Source organism: Clarias gariepinus, chromosome 14 (genome assembly GCF_024256425.1).
Source record: "Clarias gariepinus isolate MV-2021 ecotype Netherlands chromosome 14, CGAR_prim_01v2, whole genome shotgun sequence".
Lineage (NCBI taxonomy): Eukaryota > Metazoa > Chordata > Actinopteri > Siluriformes > Clariidae > Clarias > Clarias gariepinus.
Window position 1 is genome coordinate 20,055,662 of NC_071113.1, and position 19,756 is coordinate 20,075,417.

General features: G+C 36.3%; 1 protein-coding gene across 1 annotated transcript in view; it reads right to left on the minus strand.

Annotated features, from left to right (window-relative positions):
• The window catches only part of LOC128541304 (cadherin-18), a 130,739-nt gene that overhangs the window by 67,754 nt on the left and 43,229 nt on the right, over positions 1 to 19,756 (minus strand). The window contains exons 4-5 of the mRNA XM_053511656.1: positions 18,499 to 18,618; positions 1,218 to 1,385 (exon numbers count right to left, since the gene is read on the minus strand). Of these exons, the coding sequence (XP_053367631.1) occupies positions 1,218 to 1,385; positions 18,499 to 18,618 (288 nt within the window). The remainder of the gene's footprint in view (positions 1 to 1,217; positions 1,386 to 18,498; positions 18,619 to 19,756) is intronic.

Sequence of the window (19,756 nt, forward strand, 5' to 3'; positions counted from 1 at the left end):
CATAAATTTAATGTCTTCAGAATTAATATACAATGTTTAAAACAATAAAAAAAGAAAATACATTAAATAAGAAGGTGTGTCCAAACTTTTTACTGGTACTGTATAGATATGGATAGCAAAATAACAAAATACAATGTACAGAATAATACAGCTGTAAAATAAATTTCAGATAATAAACTGTAAGTGCCTACCCTGGGGCCTGTGAAAGTGTGTGTGGAGTTTATATGTTTTCTCTTTGTGGCTTTCCTTCGGGCAATTCTATTTTCTAAAGACAGGCAAATTAGGCTAACTAGCATTTCCAAATCGCCCTTAGTGTGTTAATGAGTGTCCAGGTTAGCCTGTTTCGTGCACGCCCAAAATCTCCTGGCATAGGCTATAGGGTTCTCAAGGCACTGTGTTGGAGTTATGAAAAAAAAAAAAAGGCATGCGTAAACAGGGAGTAGGCCATTGGACTCAATTCACAACCCTATGGAATGCCAGTAATCAATGTGAGTGTATAGGACATGTGATTGCCCAACCTAGTTGTCCAGAATCAAGCTGTAAATGGAAGGGGTGACGCCCAGGCATTGGAGCTTAGTGATCAGCATAATCGGAATGATGGTGTTACCAGCAGAGCTAAAAACAATAAACAGAATTCATACATATGTAGGGTTGAGGTTCCAGAAGCTAGTCTGCTTTCTTTACTCCACATCTATCTTTGATGTGTGCTTGGGAGTTGTTTTGCTGTTGGAACATTTAATTATATCCAAGCGTAACCATCTAGCTGATTATATGACATTATACTAAATAATTCCGAGATAGCCCTCTTTCTTCATTAATCCATTTACTTTTTTTTAATGTACTAGTCCTGATGGCAGCAAAACAGCCAGAAAAGCATGCTTCACAGAGCACACTCATGCTTCATAGTTTTTATAGTAGTCTTGGAGTTCGATGCCTTACCTTTGCTACTTAGCTAACATAGCTCTGGTTAAAACATTTCTCTAGAATGCCTTTATTCTTTAGCAGCAAAATTCTTAAGTGTTTTGTTTATTTAAAAAATACAGTTTTTACTGTTTAACAGTTTAAATAAATAATTGAAAAACTGCAATTGCCACTATTACCTACTATTGCAAGTAAACTTTTAACTGCAACTGCTGGGTTATTAGAAGTAAGACAAAATAAATTGACTATTATAAATTGAAGTATACATGGTCCAAAATTTGTGCTATATTACTTACCTGGGGGAAATTTGGGAGGGTTATCATTGACATCAGTAAGTGTGACATTAACTGTGGTGGAGCCTGAGAGTCCTCCCACCTGTCCTGCCATGTCTTTTGCCTGGATGACCACTGTATAGTGCTCTCTTGCTTCTCGATCCATGTCAGGTAATGCTGTTCTGATTACTCCTGTAAAGAACAGAACTCAATGTTAGATGTCTTAATTTGTTTACTGTGTTAACATTTTATTGGTGACAGTTTGCCCAATAAATATCTGCAACCTTCTTATGTGTTGTCACAGCGCCAGGCTTGTTTAAGAGTTATCTCTTACACAATACCCATAATATTATACCATACATAAAAAAAAACACTTTAATATGTTTTGTATTCCCAAGTTTTTTGTAAAAAGGCTTTCTTTTTTGCATGATAGAGCTTTAGTTGGCATCTGCAAATTGCACAACAGTTTGGGTTTACCAACAGCGGGATCTGGATCTAGTAGTGTCAAAGACACAATCAGGCTGATGAGTGACACAGTGTTGTCTAAGGGCTCGAAGACCACAAACATTCAACAAAGGCCTTGTGCCTTCTCAATTTGGAGATTTCTCCAGTTTTTTTTTTTTTTTCTCGAATCTTTAGATTGTTATTCACTGTAGATGATGAGATTAGCAAAGCCTCTGCTGTTTTTAAAGTATTCCACAATCTTTTTATGCACTCTTTCACAGATTGGAGTGCCTATGCCCATCTTTACTTCTGAGTGACTTTGCCTCTCTAAGACATCCCTTTTACAGCTAATCATGTTACATACCTGATGCTAGATGTTCTCCCGGCTAATTAAAAAAAATAATAAATTAGCTCTTTTAGCCCTTTGTTGCCCCTGTCCCACCTTTTTTGAGACCTGCAGCTGGCATCAAATATTTTTTTTTTTAACACAAACAGTACTTAAACTTTATTCTTCCAAAACTAGTCAAAGTTAAAATATGATTTGCCTAAAACAGGAGTATACACGTTCTATTATACTTAAAGGTCAAGTAAATACCTTAATAACACCAGATGATCATCAGTCTCTTCCTGATTAAAAGTCTTCTAAGTAGTAAAATATCTTAACCATTTTTAAAAACTAGCAAAGATTAACTGCTTTTCTTTTTTTTTCTTAATATGTTAGACACAAAAAGAGTCTACGGAAACTAGTGTTTGTTTTCTCAATATGTGAATTTCAGGAAAGCATGCATTTCCATGTCCAATAAAAATTGTTACAATGGCTTCTAAGGTGTATGTCTAGTCCTTTTGGAATTCAATGTACAAAGAACAGAACAGATCTGGCCGAACATCACTCAAAAAAAAAAACTGTTGAAAAGTGTCCCAGGCCATCAAGGACTAAAGTACCCCTAACACTACAAACACATCAACAGCTTGTTCATGCCCCTCCACTAACTCCAATTGGCCAACCATTACCCCTTTGACCCAATCCCCCCACAGCAGCCCTCTGGTTAAAGAAAATGAGAGAAGTATTTCGTAATAAGTCAGATTCGTAATAATAAGAGTGCAAAACATATTTTATGGCACTGACATGCTTTGTCTTTGATGGGCAGACGTGTGATAACAGCTCCAGCGTGGGTAAGACCTAACCTGTGCTGCGCAAGGATGGGAGGGGCGGGACAACATTAATTTTTGGCTTGCGTTTCTGGCGTGTTTTTTTTATTTTTTTTATTTCTGCCCGAGACTAGTAATGGCGTTTTCATAATGCAAAAATTCTGATGCACCCCTAGTTCAAACTTACCAGATTACAGTTTATGAATTTTAGTTCAAAAATTAGCTGCATTCCAGTTATACAATGAATAAGAACAACAGAAATTTTAATTAAATGGTTGCTGAAGATTTTTTTTCCAATGTGTTTAATTTAAAATAAGTGGTGTATAATATGGAGAAGAAATTTTTATACAGTAAAAATACAAGTAATTTGATACATCAGTATATGTATAAAGTAATCAGATTACCATTCCTTAACTGATCTATGAACATAAACCGTGGACAGAACTGAACCACAATAATGTCACACTCTGTCATATTGGAATTGTGTAATGTTAGCCCCAAAACAAGTCCGTGTTAATTTAACCACTGAACTTGATGTTAGGATAAGTCATTGCCTGTCAGTATTAATGTTTATAATCAATAAATTGTGTATTTACCTAGTGCGGTTTTCATAAAAATAAGTTAACATATACATTAGTGCAATTCTGAAGCCAAACTAACATGGTAATTTTTATTATAATAATATTTAACTTAACAAATATTGAAACAACACTACTCCATCAAACCTGTGTATGGTGGTTTAGCTAGCTAGCCTATAAAGCAAACTCCAAACTCTAGCTTGTGTCTCTTGTGTACTGCCTTATGTTATATTGAACATACAAAAACACTCAGCTGATAACCTGTTTCCCCTTAAAGTTTTTCTAAATTCAGACAACACTCAGACAAATTTTGAAGGCATTTTCAAAAGGCACAAACACTCTTTTAATAAAATGTTTGGAGCACAAAACATTTTTACTATATTAATCAGTTCCTTGTGCAGTGCTTCCGCTGCAAAAGCAAAGCTAAAAGTACTTGTGAAGCTTAAGTATATTTTTGAGGTACAGAACACTGACATTGTGGCTGTAAGATGTAACGGTAACTTCAGCCTTTATAAACAGCTAAGTTATCTAAAGTCATAGCTGACCACTGTTTGCACTGCCAGTGATTTTCAAAAACAAGCTATAGTAAATGGGAAACCCATTGAAATGTTGTATTTGTGGAATAGACATGTTATTTTTTTATCCAGACAGTTACAAGAATTAAAATATTAACTAACAGGTAAAATTAATGTTAATTCCTCAGAACCACAGGCTGGAGCTCCAAAATGGTAACATGAAGCCTAACATTAGCCAAGCTCATCTCAAGTAATTTTAGGTTGCCACAGTATAACAATAACCGGAAACACACCAGCCTTATCTATATAATGCTGACTGTTTAAAATAACCTGTAAGCTAACTGAAAAATAATATAATAGAAAAAAAAATCACCTACACAGAGTAAGGTCCAAAAAAAAAAACCTTAAAAAACTTCACCTGCCTTGTACAGTTTGGTAGCATCAGTCCCACATGTACACGCAGCAAAGCGGTGTGGCATGGAGGCAATCTGTGTCAATGCTGAGTTGTTATGAAAGCCCAGATTGCTCTGAAAGTGGCCTTCAGTTCTTCTGCATTGTTGGGTCTGGTGTCTTGCATCTAGCGCATCACAATATGCCATAGATTCTCTATAGAGATTGCAAGCCAGTCACGCACAGGGATACCATTGACCTTAAACCAGGTATCAGTACTTTGAGCAATGTGGGCAGGTGCCAAGTACTGCTAAAAAATTAAATTAGCATCTCCATAAACCTGGTCAGCAGAGGTAAGCATAAAGTGTTCTAAAACTAGAGGGCTACGCTGACCTTGAACCTGATAAAACAGTGGACCGACACCAGCAGATGACATGGCTCCCCAAACCACCACTAACTATGCAAACTTTATACTGGACCTCTAGCTAATTGGATTCTGTGCCTCTCGCCTCTTCCTCAAGACTCTAGGACCTTGATTTCCAAATGAAATGGAAAATTTACTTTCTTCTGAAAACAGGACTTTGGCCCACTGAGTAACACTCCAGTCATTTTTATCCTTAATCCAGGTAAAATGTCACTGATGTTGTTGTGTGTGTGTACTCAGAAATAATTTTGGCAAAGTGTAGTTTTTACATACCGATATTATCACTATTTTGCTGAAATAAATTAAGTTTATAAACATACTAAATTCACCAATAATTTTACCAATACTGACCATTGTTTATTTTTGTTCGATTTACATATATTGCTTAAGTGGACTTTTACATGAAATTCTGCTGTTAATTAAAAAAAAAAATTATACATTTTTGATACAATCACTACGTACACTGTATATTTGTTTTACAAAGAAGTTAACAGTATACAGTGCAGTTAAGGGAGCTACGTGTAATTCTTGAATATTAATGATGTATGCCATTGTGTGCTGGCCTATGATGTGTAATGTATGATCCATGATCCTAATGCAGAGTTTAAACCATAGAGTTGTCATTAACAGTTCTGTGTTTAAATTTTATTTTGATGCATGATCCCCTTAGAACTAGGATTTATTATATGAAGCAACCATCTATTCAAGTCATCATCACAATTAATGGTTGGCTTCTTGCAATCAATGGGTGCAAAAAAAATGAAATGAAGAAAATCATACTACTATAGAAAACGTTTAGCTAAAAATTAACAATATGTAAAAGGTTGTTAATAGAATAGAATTGAAATATTAGTGTAGCAGGTGTTAAGGAGATTGTTCCTCTGGCACCAGTTCTCCCGATTTCTAATCTCCTCAAGGTAAGCTGTCATATTGCTGTGAGTGATCAGGCCCATCACAACTTCAACAAACTTGGTGGTGGAGTTCATAGTGGCCACACAGTCATACAGTACGTGTACCATGAGTGCAGCAAGGGGGTCCGAACAAAACCGTTTGGGGTTTCAATGGTGAGGGTGAGAAGGGCTGAGACATGTCTGCCTATCTGTACTGCCTGTGGTCTGCTAGTTAGGAAGTTGAAGATTTACTTACACAGAAAAAGGCCAGAGAGGTGCCTAACTAAAATCTACTTTACATTTTTAATGTATTAACTCAATTTTACTAGACATACTACTTGCCCCTATTTTCTACTGTTAAGAGGTATTAAATAGGGGCAAGTAGTGTAAGTTTAAAGTTATATGATGTTTATACGGTAAACAGTGTGTGTGATCAAGAAGACTCATTTGAGTACTTATTGTAAACAAGCCAAATATGTGTTAAACATCTATGGGGGCTGAGCCCCCCTGAACTGAAAATCCTTGAAACGCCCCTGACAAAGACTAATGACTTGACCTTCCTTTCTTTTGTTTATTTATTTTATTTATTCATTTATTTATATTACCATTAGACTTTTTTATGTTTCAATAGATTAAAATTAACTACTGTAAATGTGTGTAAAATCTCTATTTTTTTTATTGCTAAAAAGCAAAAGTTATGCTTCCTTGTGAAAAAGTGTTGGCATTAATTTGCCATGTGTTGTTAAGCAGTATGATATTATCATTATATACAGAAGCCTTTATTTGTATACTTAGGATAGTCGATGATGAAGATCAACATGATTCAAAAGGTGTCAACAACCTAAGGCAGGCATCGTTAGTGCTCCATTAGGTGCAGATATAGGTCTCCAGTGTGCATTTGAAGACAGCAAGAGCCCAAGCTGTTTGGACAACATATGGAGTTCATTCCTTTGCCTGATTACCAGTAAAGCAAAAAGTCATGGAAACATGATGGTAGAGGAGAGGTCATACTGTGTTGATTTTAAAGTGTGCAGTGCAAAATTTTCGTATTGCCAGCAGGTACAGTAGAATTGAGCTTTTTTTGTATTTTTAACATTGTAGGCAAACAACTTAAAATTAGTTAACTATAAACTTATAATTAGAAAAAATTAAACATTTTATTAAAATTACATGATAATCAAGATATTAGACCTGAAGATGAATGAATGGATGGATGAGCTGCAATAAACCAGATTAAGAAATACAGTCAGACTGACATGAGTACAAGCCCTGAATTCCGTATCTGCTAGAAGCATCTCATGGCCATATACTGTAGAAAAAATATTTGCAGTAATCTATACATAATAGTAGAGTGATCAGAGCAGACCTTTTTAAAAGATGGGTCAAACAAATTCAAGGGGCTTAATTTCAGGTTTCATGGCAGGCAATGGCAAACGAAATGTCCCTTACTTTGTTAATATCATTTGATTGGCTATAGGGGGAAACAGGATTATCCAGCAGGGGATCATTAATTTTTTCCACTTTTTGTTTAAATGCTGCTAAACAGTAGCTACACATTAAGTTAGGTAAATTCTAAGTACTTGTGGTTGATTGCAGAAAAAAAAGACTTTAAATCACAATTCATAAGATAAAACTATTTTACCAATATCACCAAAAAGTTATTAATAAAAAAGTTTAATCACATGGCAAAATAATAATTGTAACAAAAAATGCTACTATTAATGCTATACTAATGTCTCTTTTATGACTTTGTGGCATCGATCCAAGATACACAAATGTTTCACACAACTTAATTTATGTGCACCAATTATGGACAGATTTTATTAAGTGTATTTCTTAAACATTGCTAAATTACTCATTTACGCAATTATATTTCAAAGCACTGACAAGTACTATGTTTCCATCTCTGTTCCAAGAGCAACAGGCTTCTGTTTGGTATGGGAAATAATGGAGATAATTCTACACAGACAATATGAAGGTGATAGTGATTTTGACCCAGGCTGAGATAGACTGTTAGCCTTTTGTTTACCCCCTCCATGGTGGGGAGAAGGTGATGGCATCAGTTTCTCTTTCAGCCTCTATTACACACTGTGTAATTGTAAAGGATCTAAAAGATTGTCCAGTGTGTATTACGGGTGAGTATGTCTACCTCTGTGCTTGTTGATTCTGGTTTATGTGATAATTAAACCTAAGTAGGCCCAAATTATCTTGAGCCAAATTATTTAGAACCAATTCTAAACACTCTCCTGCTCTTCATTATACTATATATGCAATTAATGCTCAGTAACATTGCCACATATAAGCATGGTTTAAGTAGGCAATTTTCCACATAGTCCAGTAATACGAACATAAACAAACACTGGTATGGGCATTCAACTAATCACAGACATGTAAGACACAACAGACTTTTTTTTCCCCTGTTAAGGGGTATTAGGGTACCACTGGAAGAAAAACAACAGTAATTGAACACACAGCTAACAGTTGCAGTACTACACAACTGTAAGTAAGTCATACACACATGCTTGTAAAACATTAAAAGTAAACCACAAATAATTTAACTTGTTGTGGAAATATGTTAACCATCAATGCGCCTAACAGTCACACCTCATAATTTTCCCCTAAGAAATAGCTTCAGAAATATTAGAAATTAATACGACTGCTACTAATAAATACTAATACTACTAGAAATGGTCTTCTCTGTCGTATTGTAAATTGGGCACACATGACTATTCTTGAGTAACTAGGCACAGACTGCTTTACTGAAGATAGGGAAACCTTAAAAGCAAAAACATAACAGTTAAGTAATAATATTACAGGCTGTCACACCACCAGTCGTCCAAAAAATATAAGCTAGACGCTATAGAGCTAATATCAATAATCTACAATGTAATGACCAAACAGCGATACTTTCTTCTTGTTGTCTGCCCCAGTACATGGAGTAATGATGATAGACTGGAAAAAACATTCTGCCAATTAAAGTATATGTGAAATAAAAATGTGCTTAGAATTATCTGGTAGAACTTATGTCCATCTTCTGTGTGGAGAAGATAGACATGCTTTTCTATAATCTGCGAAAAATATGTAGTGTATGTCCTTTAGGGGACTAAATGCCCAGTGCAAGGCTAAGTGCTTTTAGCCTAGTTATTGTTCTGTGTATAAGTTTGTTCACAGACAGACACAACATTTTTCTTGTCATCCCTTTATTGCATGAATCTTCTACGTACTAAGAAGTAGTAAATATTATTAGAATCTTTTCATAAGAGAGAGTGGTAATGTACCCTGTCTATGGTGACATATATGTGTATAATAAGATATTAGAGAGCTGCTAAATCATTTCATTATTAACAAGCTCTGCTTACAATGAACAATCTTATTCATGCAAAAGCAATTCACATCACACTGTTTAGTTATTCAGTAAAACAGCTTTAATCCTGCAGAAGAATTGATTTAATTTATAATGGTTTGTTAAAAGTCATGTTTTGTTTCAGTACAAATGCTAAGTTTGACACAACAAGTGTTCGATGATGTGACTGAATGTCAGTTAGACAATTAGAAAAAGCTATAAGCAGAATCACAAAAAAAGCTTTTTTTAAGATGTGTCTGCTACTTATGCTCTGTAAAGCCCTCATAACTTCATGTAGATTACAATTTATGATCTCTAAAGACTGAGTTTGCTTTGGTCCCTAAATAGCTATATTACCCTAATGACCATTCTTGTCACAACAAATAGTTGTTGGTACTGTATAATTAAAATGGAATCATCATGAGAAGTTGATAGAAAAAAAACAAAGGCAAAAAATATTACCGCTCAATTAATGGAAAGTGTGAATAATAAAAGGGTCATTCTATTCATCATCTATCTCTGTGTTCTCTGGCGTCTCGAGACAAAAAACCCTATTAGCTTCTTCTAACAATTAGGCAATGTCCCTGTCAGTCATTGGTCTATGTCAGAAGGCAGCTCTCAAAGGGACAGTGTGCAATTTATGTTCATATAAACATAGTCACATCCATTTGTTTTATGTAGTGAAGGAAAAAGAACATAAAGGCCTTTCATTGATAGGATTTTGCTTTTGATTAGAGTCAATTTCAATTATTTTGCAATAAAATACAATATAATGTTTCACATCTCCTTTTTATAAATAAAACTGTACTTTTTGTCTCCATAAATTGTAATTTTTGTTTATCCAAATATTAGAGTACACATAAATAAAAGTATTTATAAAATTCATAATTGCAAATTTAAATATTGAAAAAAATGTTTATAATTATGTACCATTATAAACCAAACGTCCAAATAATAAATATTTTGCCCTCATAAACCGTGACTGTGCTCCACTAGACAGATAGCGAACATTTAGAATGAAGACCCAAGGCATACTTTTCTTGGTGCTTATCCTTTACTTGTAAAACTAAAAATATAGAAAATACACTGTATAAATACACAATAAAAACAAACAAGAAAACGTAATTGCAATTATTCTGTTTGATGACGGACAATTGTTTGCTCTAATTCTCCAATTCTCCTTCAATAACTATGCTCACATTGACATTAAAGATAGTCAAGTAACTTTTTACATTTAAAGTTTGTTACAAAGTGATTAACATCATAAATGACTTACAGTCAAACGTTTTCCAGAACTAAACTGTTAAGAGATCGCATTCTAAGTTTTACTGCGTCATCATCCATTCTCTTTAGTTTCTGAGCATATCCGAACATCCGAACTCCGGCTAGAGATCGCGATTTCACAATAAAAGTCCCTGTAACTGTGTCCCGTTTCTGTGTCAACAACAATGCAGGAGTTAGTATTTCAGCATTATCAGGGTCTGTAGACACTGGTACTAAAGGCCTCACATTTATAATGGCCTTAACTTCAGCCATCAGAGTCACCAAAATCTCATGTGTATGGCGAGTGGGTTTTTGGATCAGCATTCCATCCAGAATTCGTCTAGCAACACCAATGAGTCTCTCCCAAGATCCCCCCATGTGTGATGCATGGGGTAGATTGAAGATCCATGTGCATCCTGTGTCTTTGAGGTAAGCATTCAACCCAGGGTCATTCAAGTTGATTTTTTTTAGCTCTTTGCAGGCACCTACAAAGTTTGTACCCCTATCAGATCGAAGTAGTTTTGCTGGGCCACGGATAGAGAAAAGTCTTCGCAAAGCATTGATGAAACTTGACGTAGACATAGACTCTATTAACTCAATATGCACTGCTCTGACCGACAAACAAACAAAGATCACTGCCCAGCGTTTTGAATCTGCACTACCGCCTCTTGTACACTCACCACACTCCATGGGCCAAACACATCAATTCCCACGTTAGTAAAAGGTGGTTCAGTCGACAGTCTATCTGCAGGCAAATTTGCCATCATTTGAGTCTGTAATCTTCCTCTCAGCTTACGACAGACAACACAGTTGTGAATGACACTGGAAACAAGATGTTTGCTCCCTATTATCCAAATTCCAGCAGCTCTGATAGCTCCGTCAGTAAAATGACGTCCCTGGTGCGCTACTTGATTGTGATAATGTCTTACCAGAATAGTGGCAATATAGTGTTTGCGTGGAATAATTAGAGGAGGCTTTTCTTTTCGAGACAGGTCTGATGATGATATGCGACCTCCTACTCTCTGCAAACCTTCATCGATTACTGGATTTAGCTTTTTTTAGGCAACTGTGTTTTGGAAGGACCACTCCATTTTTAAGACACTCAAACTCTTCCATAAATGTTTCTTGTTGCACACAGCATATGATTACATCCTTGGCTAGTGTCAACTCAGCTGCGCTACCGAATTTACTGCAGTGATGCCAACCTTTGCAACATGTGTCCTCTGTTTTACCACAGTAGGATCTTGCAATATGGATGAGTTGAGCTATTGCCTTGCAAAGACCTTTCCAGCTTGAGAACCTTTCGAATCGAATTTCAGAATCAGGTTCCACTAATTCAAACTTCTCTGTCAACTCCAGGACGTCTCTTTGAAGTAGAAACTGTGGTCCAGAAAACCAACATGTGTCCTGCAGTTGTTCTGCTGAGACAGCTTTTGTGGCAGTATCTGCTGGGTTGTTGTTGGTATGCACATAATGCCACTGGTCAAAATGTGTTGACTTTCTAATCCTTGCTACCCTATTTGCTACGTATAGGTAGAATCTCTTACTGACGTTATGGATATATCCTAACACTATCCTACTGTCTGTGAAGAACTTCACTGGGTTTATTTCTTCATCAATCTCATCTCTAATCAATTCGTACATTTCTACTGCGAGCACAGCTGCGCATACTTCTAAGCGAGGAATTGTGTGAGCTGGGCGAGGTGCTAACTTTGCCTTTCCCATGACAAATCCAACTTGGTATTGATTATTGCTGTCCACTACCCTAAGGTAAGCTACTGATGCTATTGCGACTGTGGAGGCATCTGAGAAGAAGTGCAGTTCTTTCTTTTGAGTCTCAGACAGCAAAACAGGTATGTACGCCCTCTTAATCCGTAATTGTTCTAGTTTTGTTAAGGAACCTCTCCACCCATTCCACTCTGTTCATCTTTCCATAGAAAGAGGAGCATCCCAGTCACTTTGCTCAGAAGAAAGTTCTCTAAGTAACACTTTTCCTCGCACTACAACCGGAGCTAGAAATCCAAGTGGATCATATAGACTGTTCAGAGTGGATAGAACACCCCTTCTCGTAAAGGGCTTCTCCTCTTGATTCCCATGGAAGTTAAAGCTATCAGTTTCCAAGTTCCAGGTGAGGCCGAGGGTGTGTTGGACAGGCAAACTATTAACTCCTAGGTCCAAGTCTTTCAAGTCCTTGGCATGATCTTCCTTGGGAAATGCTTCCACAACAGTCTTGCTATTGGATACGATTTTGTGTAACCTAAGATTTGATTCTGCAAGTATCTTTTGTGTGTTCCTTAAGAGATCAATGGCTTCCTCTGAAGTGGGAACTGAAGTTAGTCCATGGTCCACATAGAAATTTCTCACTACAAAGTGCATTGCATCAGAACCATGCTCGTTTCCTCCTTGCAGAGCGGCACATCGCATACAATAAACTGCCACAGCAGGTGAAGGACTATTGCCAAATACATGGACCTTCATTCTGTATTCGGTTATTGCTTTGTCTAGGTTGTTGTCTTCATACCACAAAAACCTTAAAAAATCCCTGTGGTCCTCACATACCACAAAACAATATAACATCTGCTGTACGTCTGCCATCACTGCGATGCTTTCCTTTCGGAACCTCATGAGAACACCAAGGAGTGTGTTGTTTAAATCGGGTCCGCTGAGTAGTGCCTTGTTAAGGGACATTTCTTCAAACTCTGCACTCGAATCAAACACAACCCTGATTTGATCAGGTTTTTGTGGGCGGTACACACCAAACATGGAAGGGTACCAGTGTTCTTTTTTGTTATCTGTAGGAGGGGCGTGCTCTGCATGTTCGTTGTCAAAAAGTTTTTGCATGAATTCAGTGAATTGATGTTTCATCTTTGTTTTTTTACCTAGAGTTTTACGAAGTGATGTAAGACGTTTTAGAGCCTGATCTCTATTATTTGGCAATCGAGACCTCGGGGAACGGAAAGGTAACGGTGCGACCCAGCTTTTTGCAGAATCCTGGAAAACTTGACTGTCCCTGATTTCTAAGAAAGCTCTAGTCTTCACAGACAACCCAGGCTTGTCGTCATCTGGCTTTTTTTGGAATACTGCAAAGCCCAAGTTATCAGTTTCTTTATATCTGATATTCCATCTAGATCTGGTAGCATAGTAGCGTGTTGCTTTGGCATTACACAAACACATTCCGTTACCTGAATCTGGTGCGGGCATGGAGTGAAATATGATACACGACCATTACTGAGAACATGTGTTCGATAAACATTCACACTTAAAGGACGATGCGCTGTTCCCAGACATACTTCCGCAACTATCACCCAACCGAGATCCAGTCGCTGAGCATATAGGGCATTGTTAGGTCCGTTTATTTGCTCTCTAACTTTGTGCACCCTCAGAATGTCTCTTCCTAAAGGCAAGAGGACAGGAGCATCAGGATCCACAACAGGAATCTGATTCGCAATTTGCTTGAGGTGAGGATAATGGCTAGCCACTTCTGGAAAGGGAATCTCTGTTCTATCGTCTGGCATCATATCACACTCTATCAATGTTGGCAGCATAAGTTTTGTATGTCCATCCAGAGATTCGACCACAAAATTGTTGGCTCTTCGTCCAAAAATCTGATTCACGCCAGCAAAGGTCTTGATAGTGTATGGTGTGAAATTAGCGTCAATCTTAAAGAAATAAAAAAACTCTTTTTTAGCTAAAGATTTGTTACTTTGTTCATCTTAGACAGCGTACACCTTAACTGCTTTCTCTCTCCTGTCCACAGGATACACCATCACCAGACAAATTTTGGAACATGATCTTCCATGACCGGATTTGCCGCATATTTCTGTGCATTTGGAAGTAACTGAGGTCGGTGTAATCTCAGTCTGCTCCCCGCATTGCTCCTTCTCTTTAACAGATTTTTTTGTAGTAAAGACTGTTGAATCTGGGTGCAAAGCTAAAACATGTTGCTCGCTGTTACATTCAAGGCATTTTATTGGTATTTTGCAGTTTTTTTCTTTTAGAAAACCTTTGCGCTCCTCTATTAATTTCTGTCTAAAGGCCTTACATTTTTTTAAAGGATGAGGCTTGCGGTGAATAGGACATAGCCGCTCAGGACTTTCAATTCGTTGATAAAGTTTATACTGCAGGCCTAATGTTGGAGATGCCACCTCCGTTCGATGTACATTCACAGTGTTCCTTCCACTATATTTGTGTTCGGTTCTGCTTGTTGTGGACAAGTAACTTGAACAGGAGAATGAAAAACTGGTATCATTCCGTATTTTTGCTTGACTTCTCACAAACTGTGAGAAAAAAGCAAAAGGTGGGAAAGCTACTTGAAAGTCTTCTTTATATTTGGACCCTGAACTATCCATTTGTCTTGGAGACTTGTCGGCAATTTCTCCACTATAGGATTTACCCCACGTGGAGTGTGAAGATATGCAAGACCTGGAAGGTAGCCATCTGCCTTTGCACACTCCAGTTCAAGAAGTATATCTCCTAACTCTTGCAATTTTTGGTTGTCCTTGTTCGATCACTTCTGGTGCTCCATAGCACTCCTCTAAACGCTGCCAAGCCATTCTAATTGCTGCAGTTGCATTGAGAACATGCACAGATCTTATTCTTTTTATTTGTTCTGAGGAATCTTTTCCTAAGCACTTTACCATTAAATCCAACTCCTCTCTCGCAGTCAGATTCAGTTTTAACAAAACTTAAAAAAAAACTTTCTCATTTACTGTTTCATTCTTAACCGCATAGTTCTTTTGATTCATAAAATACGGGTTGTCTACATCTACATGAGGTTGCACCAGCTGTGCAGTATCAACTTTAGATGCAACTGAAAGTAATGGAGCCTTAACAATACTGTCCCCGCATTAACTGGGAGTTCTGAAAACGATTCTCTTGAGTGCTGAATGTACATACTCACGAGTTCGCAGAACAGCATTCATTGATGACAAGTCAGAAACTGCTTTTACATAAAGCTCTCCACTTTCAAGCTCTTTATCTGCTTCCTCGTATGCTGCAGGTTCAGCTGAAGCAACTGCTGCTGCACGTTCAACCTTCAAGATGTGCAAACTTGCATCCAAATCTGCTTTTTGCTTTAGCATACTTGCTTCTAAATCTGCTTTCTGTTTTATCACACTTGCTTCCTTTTCAGCATATGCAATTTGAGCGAGTGCTAAAACTGCCTTTGCTCTCGCTCTTATAGCTGCTGAACTTGTGCTGGATCTTTTTGATGATGACCTAGAGGATTGAGATCCTCTATCTGCTGAAGAGACTCTGTGATTGTCTTTGCTTGTTCCATTGTGAGCTGCACTTTATTTTCATGAGGAGGTAGTCTCTTAGATGACCGCAGTATCATTGGTTGTTCATGCAGTAACCTTGTTAAGCTTAGTCTGCTGTGTTGCTGACTTTTTACTATTCTGCCCTCATAGAATGTGACTGTGCTCCACTAGACAGATAGCGAACATCTAGAATAAAGACCCAAGGCATACTTTTCTTGGTGCTTATCCTTTACTCGTAAAACTGAAAATATAGAAAATACACTGTATAAATACACAAGAAAAACATACAAGAAAACGTAATTGCAATTATTCTGTTTGATGAAGGACAATTGTTTGCTCTAATTCTCCAATTCTCCTTCAATAACTATGCTCACATTGACATTAAAGATAGTCAAGTAACTTTTTACATTTAAAGTTTGTTACACTTTCGTGACCAATTAAAAAAATTAAATGTCATCTCTGTGACCACCGCAAATACCGTTTCTGTGCCTGTGTCAGTGCCCTGCTGCCGTTAAGGCTTTAAAATATATTTTTGCATGCATAGCAAAGAATTGTGACCTAAATGAAAATATTGTAATGATTCATTCCAATCATCCAGATTTCATAACCATGACCTAATTAGCCTATACCTTTTATATATATATATATATATATATATATATATATATATATATATATATATATATATAAATAACGAAACAATCAGAAGTTAAATCACAAATGGCTCGAATACAGTTCACTGCATAGGGTTCAGATACATCAAGTTATGATGTTGAATATAAAGCAAAGACACATTTAGTAGTCTGTCGAACAAGGAAACAGGTCCTATTAACTGCAGCAAATTGCATTTTATTTCATATAGTTGCAATTCAAATCTGACATATATAATCAAGTTTGAGAATTATATTTTAAAAACATTCTTTTTCATCCCACATATGGCTCTTTTTGATATAAGCCATACTTCTGGTCTTAATTCATGAATCCAATTTGCAGTTACATGGTTAAAGGTCTTCTTAGTCTAGTATTTAAAATATATATATATATTTTTTTTTTCCCTTGTTTTTTTTTTCATCTAATGGCTGTTTCATTAGTTTTTTAACTTAGGTTGGATTTATTAGCTGGTCATTAAGTCCTGAAGGGATTAAGTTAGAAGTCAGATGTAAATATCAAATTATGCTGGGCTTGCACATGGTTATAAGAGTGGTTATTATTGCTAATGAACTCACAGGGTGTTCACATAGCATGGTCTTACAGTTTCAAAATTGTAACAATCCACACACCAGCAGGAGCAGAGGGGGCTACTGTGTAGGACGACTTTCACATACACACACACACACACACACACACACACACACACACACACTACTGGAATCACTCCTCTAAACATATACATCTCACACACTGCTACAACCTTTTAAACTTTTTTTCTTTCACATGGTCACAGATGTTGAGGTCACAGACGTTGAGGTGTTGTTACAAGTGACACACGCGCACTGAGACTGAGCATGGGAGACCATTACCCACAATCCCACAGCGCAAAAAAAAGAAGAACCATTGGTTCAGTTGTGATCATGTAATGCTCGGCAGACAAAGCCATTGCGTACTACAGTACTTATATATCAAGACCTTGCTAGCTTACCAAGTTAAAGTTTATTAAAAAAAAATTGCTTGTGTTTCAAAACGCTAGTAGACCAAGTTACTTTATATATATATATATATATATATATATATATATATATATATATATATATAGTAATCCAGATATACTTTAAATACCATGGAGATAAATAACTATAATACACTTTTTTAATACACTTTTGTGCATTACTTCCAGGTCTCATAGAAAATAAACACCCTTTCCTTCACCCAACAAAAATCTATACATATAATAAAACTAAAGTTGGCATGTCTGTACATTGAAGCGAAAAATTTGGGGGGGATACAAGATGAGTAATAAAACACATCAAGATTGAAATTTCATCAATCAACCGGCCCATAGAAAAAGAAGAGGAAAAACGTGCCTGAGTGTGCAATTAAATTTCCTGTGAACTAAGTTGTGGGCACATCAATACACAAAATCCTTTTAAGCTGACAGTTAAATAAATAAAATAATAAATATAATATATAAATAAAGAAAATAAATTAATAAATATACTCAGCAAAAAACGAAACGTCTCTTTTTCAGGACTGTGTATTTCAACAATAATGTTATAAAAATCCAAATAACTTTACAGATCTTAATTGTAAAGGATTTAAACAATGTTTTCCATGCATGTTCAATTAACCATAATCAAATAATTAACATGCACCAGTGTAATGGTTATTAAGACCTTAACAGCTTACAGAAAGTAGGCATTTAAGGTCACAGTTCTAAAAACGCAGGACACTAAAGAGACTTGTCTACCGACTGTAAAAAACACCCAAAGAAATATGCCCAGGGTCCCTGCTCATCTGTGTGAACGTGCATTAGGCATGCTGCAGGGAGGCATAAGGACTGCTGATGTGGCTAGGGTGATAAATTGCCATGTTCGCACTGTGAGACGCCTAAGACAGCGCTACAGGGAGACAGGAAGGACAGCTGATCATCCTCGCAGTGGAAGACCACGTGTAACAACACCTGCACAGGATCGGTACATCCAAATATCCAAAACAACTGCCCGAGTTACACCAGGAACACACATCCATCAGTGCTCAGACTGTCCGCAATAGGCAGTCCATGAGGAGGAGATGCACTGCAGTACTTCAAGCAGCTGGTGGCCACACCAGATACTGACTGGTACTTTTGATTTTTAACCCTCCCTTCATTCAGGGACACATTGTGAAACATTTTTAGTATTATCATTTTAGATAATATTTAATGGGAACATAAAGAGAACAATTATTTCCAAATTCAAATAATAATGCCGAAAATAGAATAAGGGTTATACAGCACACAAGCTGTACAGCAAACACTTGAACTGAATATCTGGAAATATTTCCAAACACAACAACATAAAAGCAAGAACAAATATATTGTAATTGATCATGAATGAAAATGGACTGGTCCCTTACCTGTTTGTGGATCTACAGAGAAGTATGGCTGTCCATGCAAAATGCTGTACACCACACGAGCACTATTTCCATAGGTTGGGTCATCATCATCTGTTGCTGTTACTTGGAATACTGATGTACCTGCACAAAAAACATTCTGTAAGCAATGCCTCAGATTCATAAATGGTGAGAGGTTTGTTATAAGAACAAATAGCAACCATCATTATTGCTCATTCTTTTTTGCTATTATGTAAATAAGACATGTAAAGAATCTGGCCACCATGTGCACCACTTAAATCCTTAAAAAAACAAAAAAAAAACAAAAAAAAAAAACATGAATTTAACTAAGCTAATAGTTAAAAGCCTTTCATTTAACAATTAATGCAGTGTTTAAATGTTTAAGCGTAAACAACCATGTCAGAAAAGATATCCTGTATTACGCTGTTTCAGAAGGGTCAATTTATTAGCTTGCATTACAAAGAAAAGAACTAAGTTGACTGCTGAAACTTGCTAAAATGCATTATTAAAAGCTGGAAGGATAGTGGTGAACCATCATCTTTAAAGATTTATTTTTTTAATGATCATGAGTGAACATCATTTAAGTGTTTGAAGAAATAAAATCATAAAAAAAGGAACTTACAGCTATGTTTAAAGATTTAATTTGCTTTGGATTATAAAAATGGGCCTTTGGAGCATTGGAAAAAAAATGCTAATAAGTCATGCGGTCTAATGAGTCCTAAGTTTACCCAATTTCAAAGTGATGGGTGCATCAGAGTAAGAAAAGAGTTACTTAAGCACTTGGCACTTGAATATTTGACTTAAGCTTTTGTGGGACTCCTTCTTTGAAAATTCTTGTTCTGTGAAGGTTTTCTGGTTCACTGTATTTGGTAATTGTGCATATTGTTCTTTTTTTTCTGTTTAGCTTGATTTGTCATATCATTAAAGCTCCATTTTTTCTGTCTTTTTTGTCTGGCATTGGTTTTTACCCTTTTTTCCTATGTTTTTTTTTTTGTTGTCCTTTTTATTTTTCTGTTTAACTTTTGTTGTTTTTCAGTCAATACACACATAGACATTGATATATAGACACAGTGTTGACCACTTAAGCCTGTTGATACACAATGACATGTTGTACCATTACACATCACTTTATACTATAATATACATATTCCATACAATATACTGTATTGTATGTTGCACTATATTTTTTGCATTTTAAATAATTTTTAAATGTAGAAAGTGAACTGCCTGTATCTTACTGTTTAATTTATAATTGCTGATT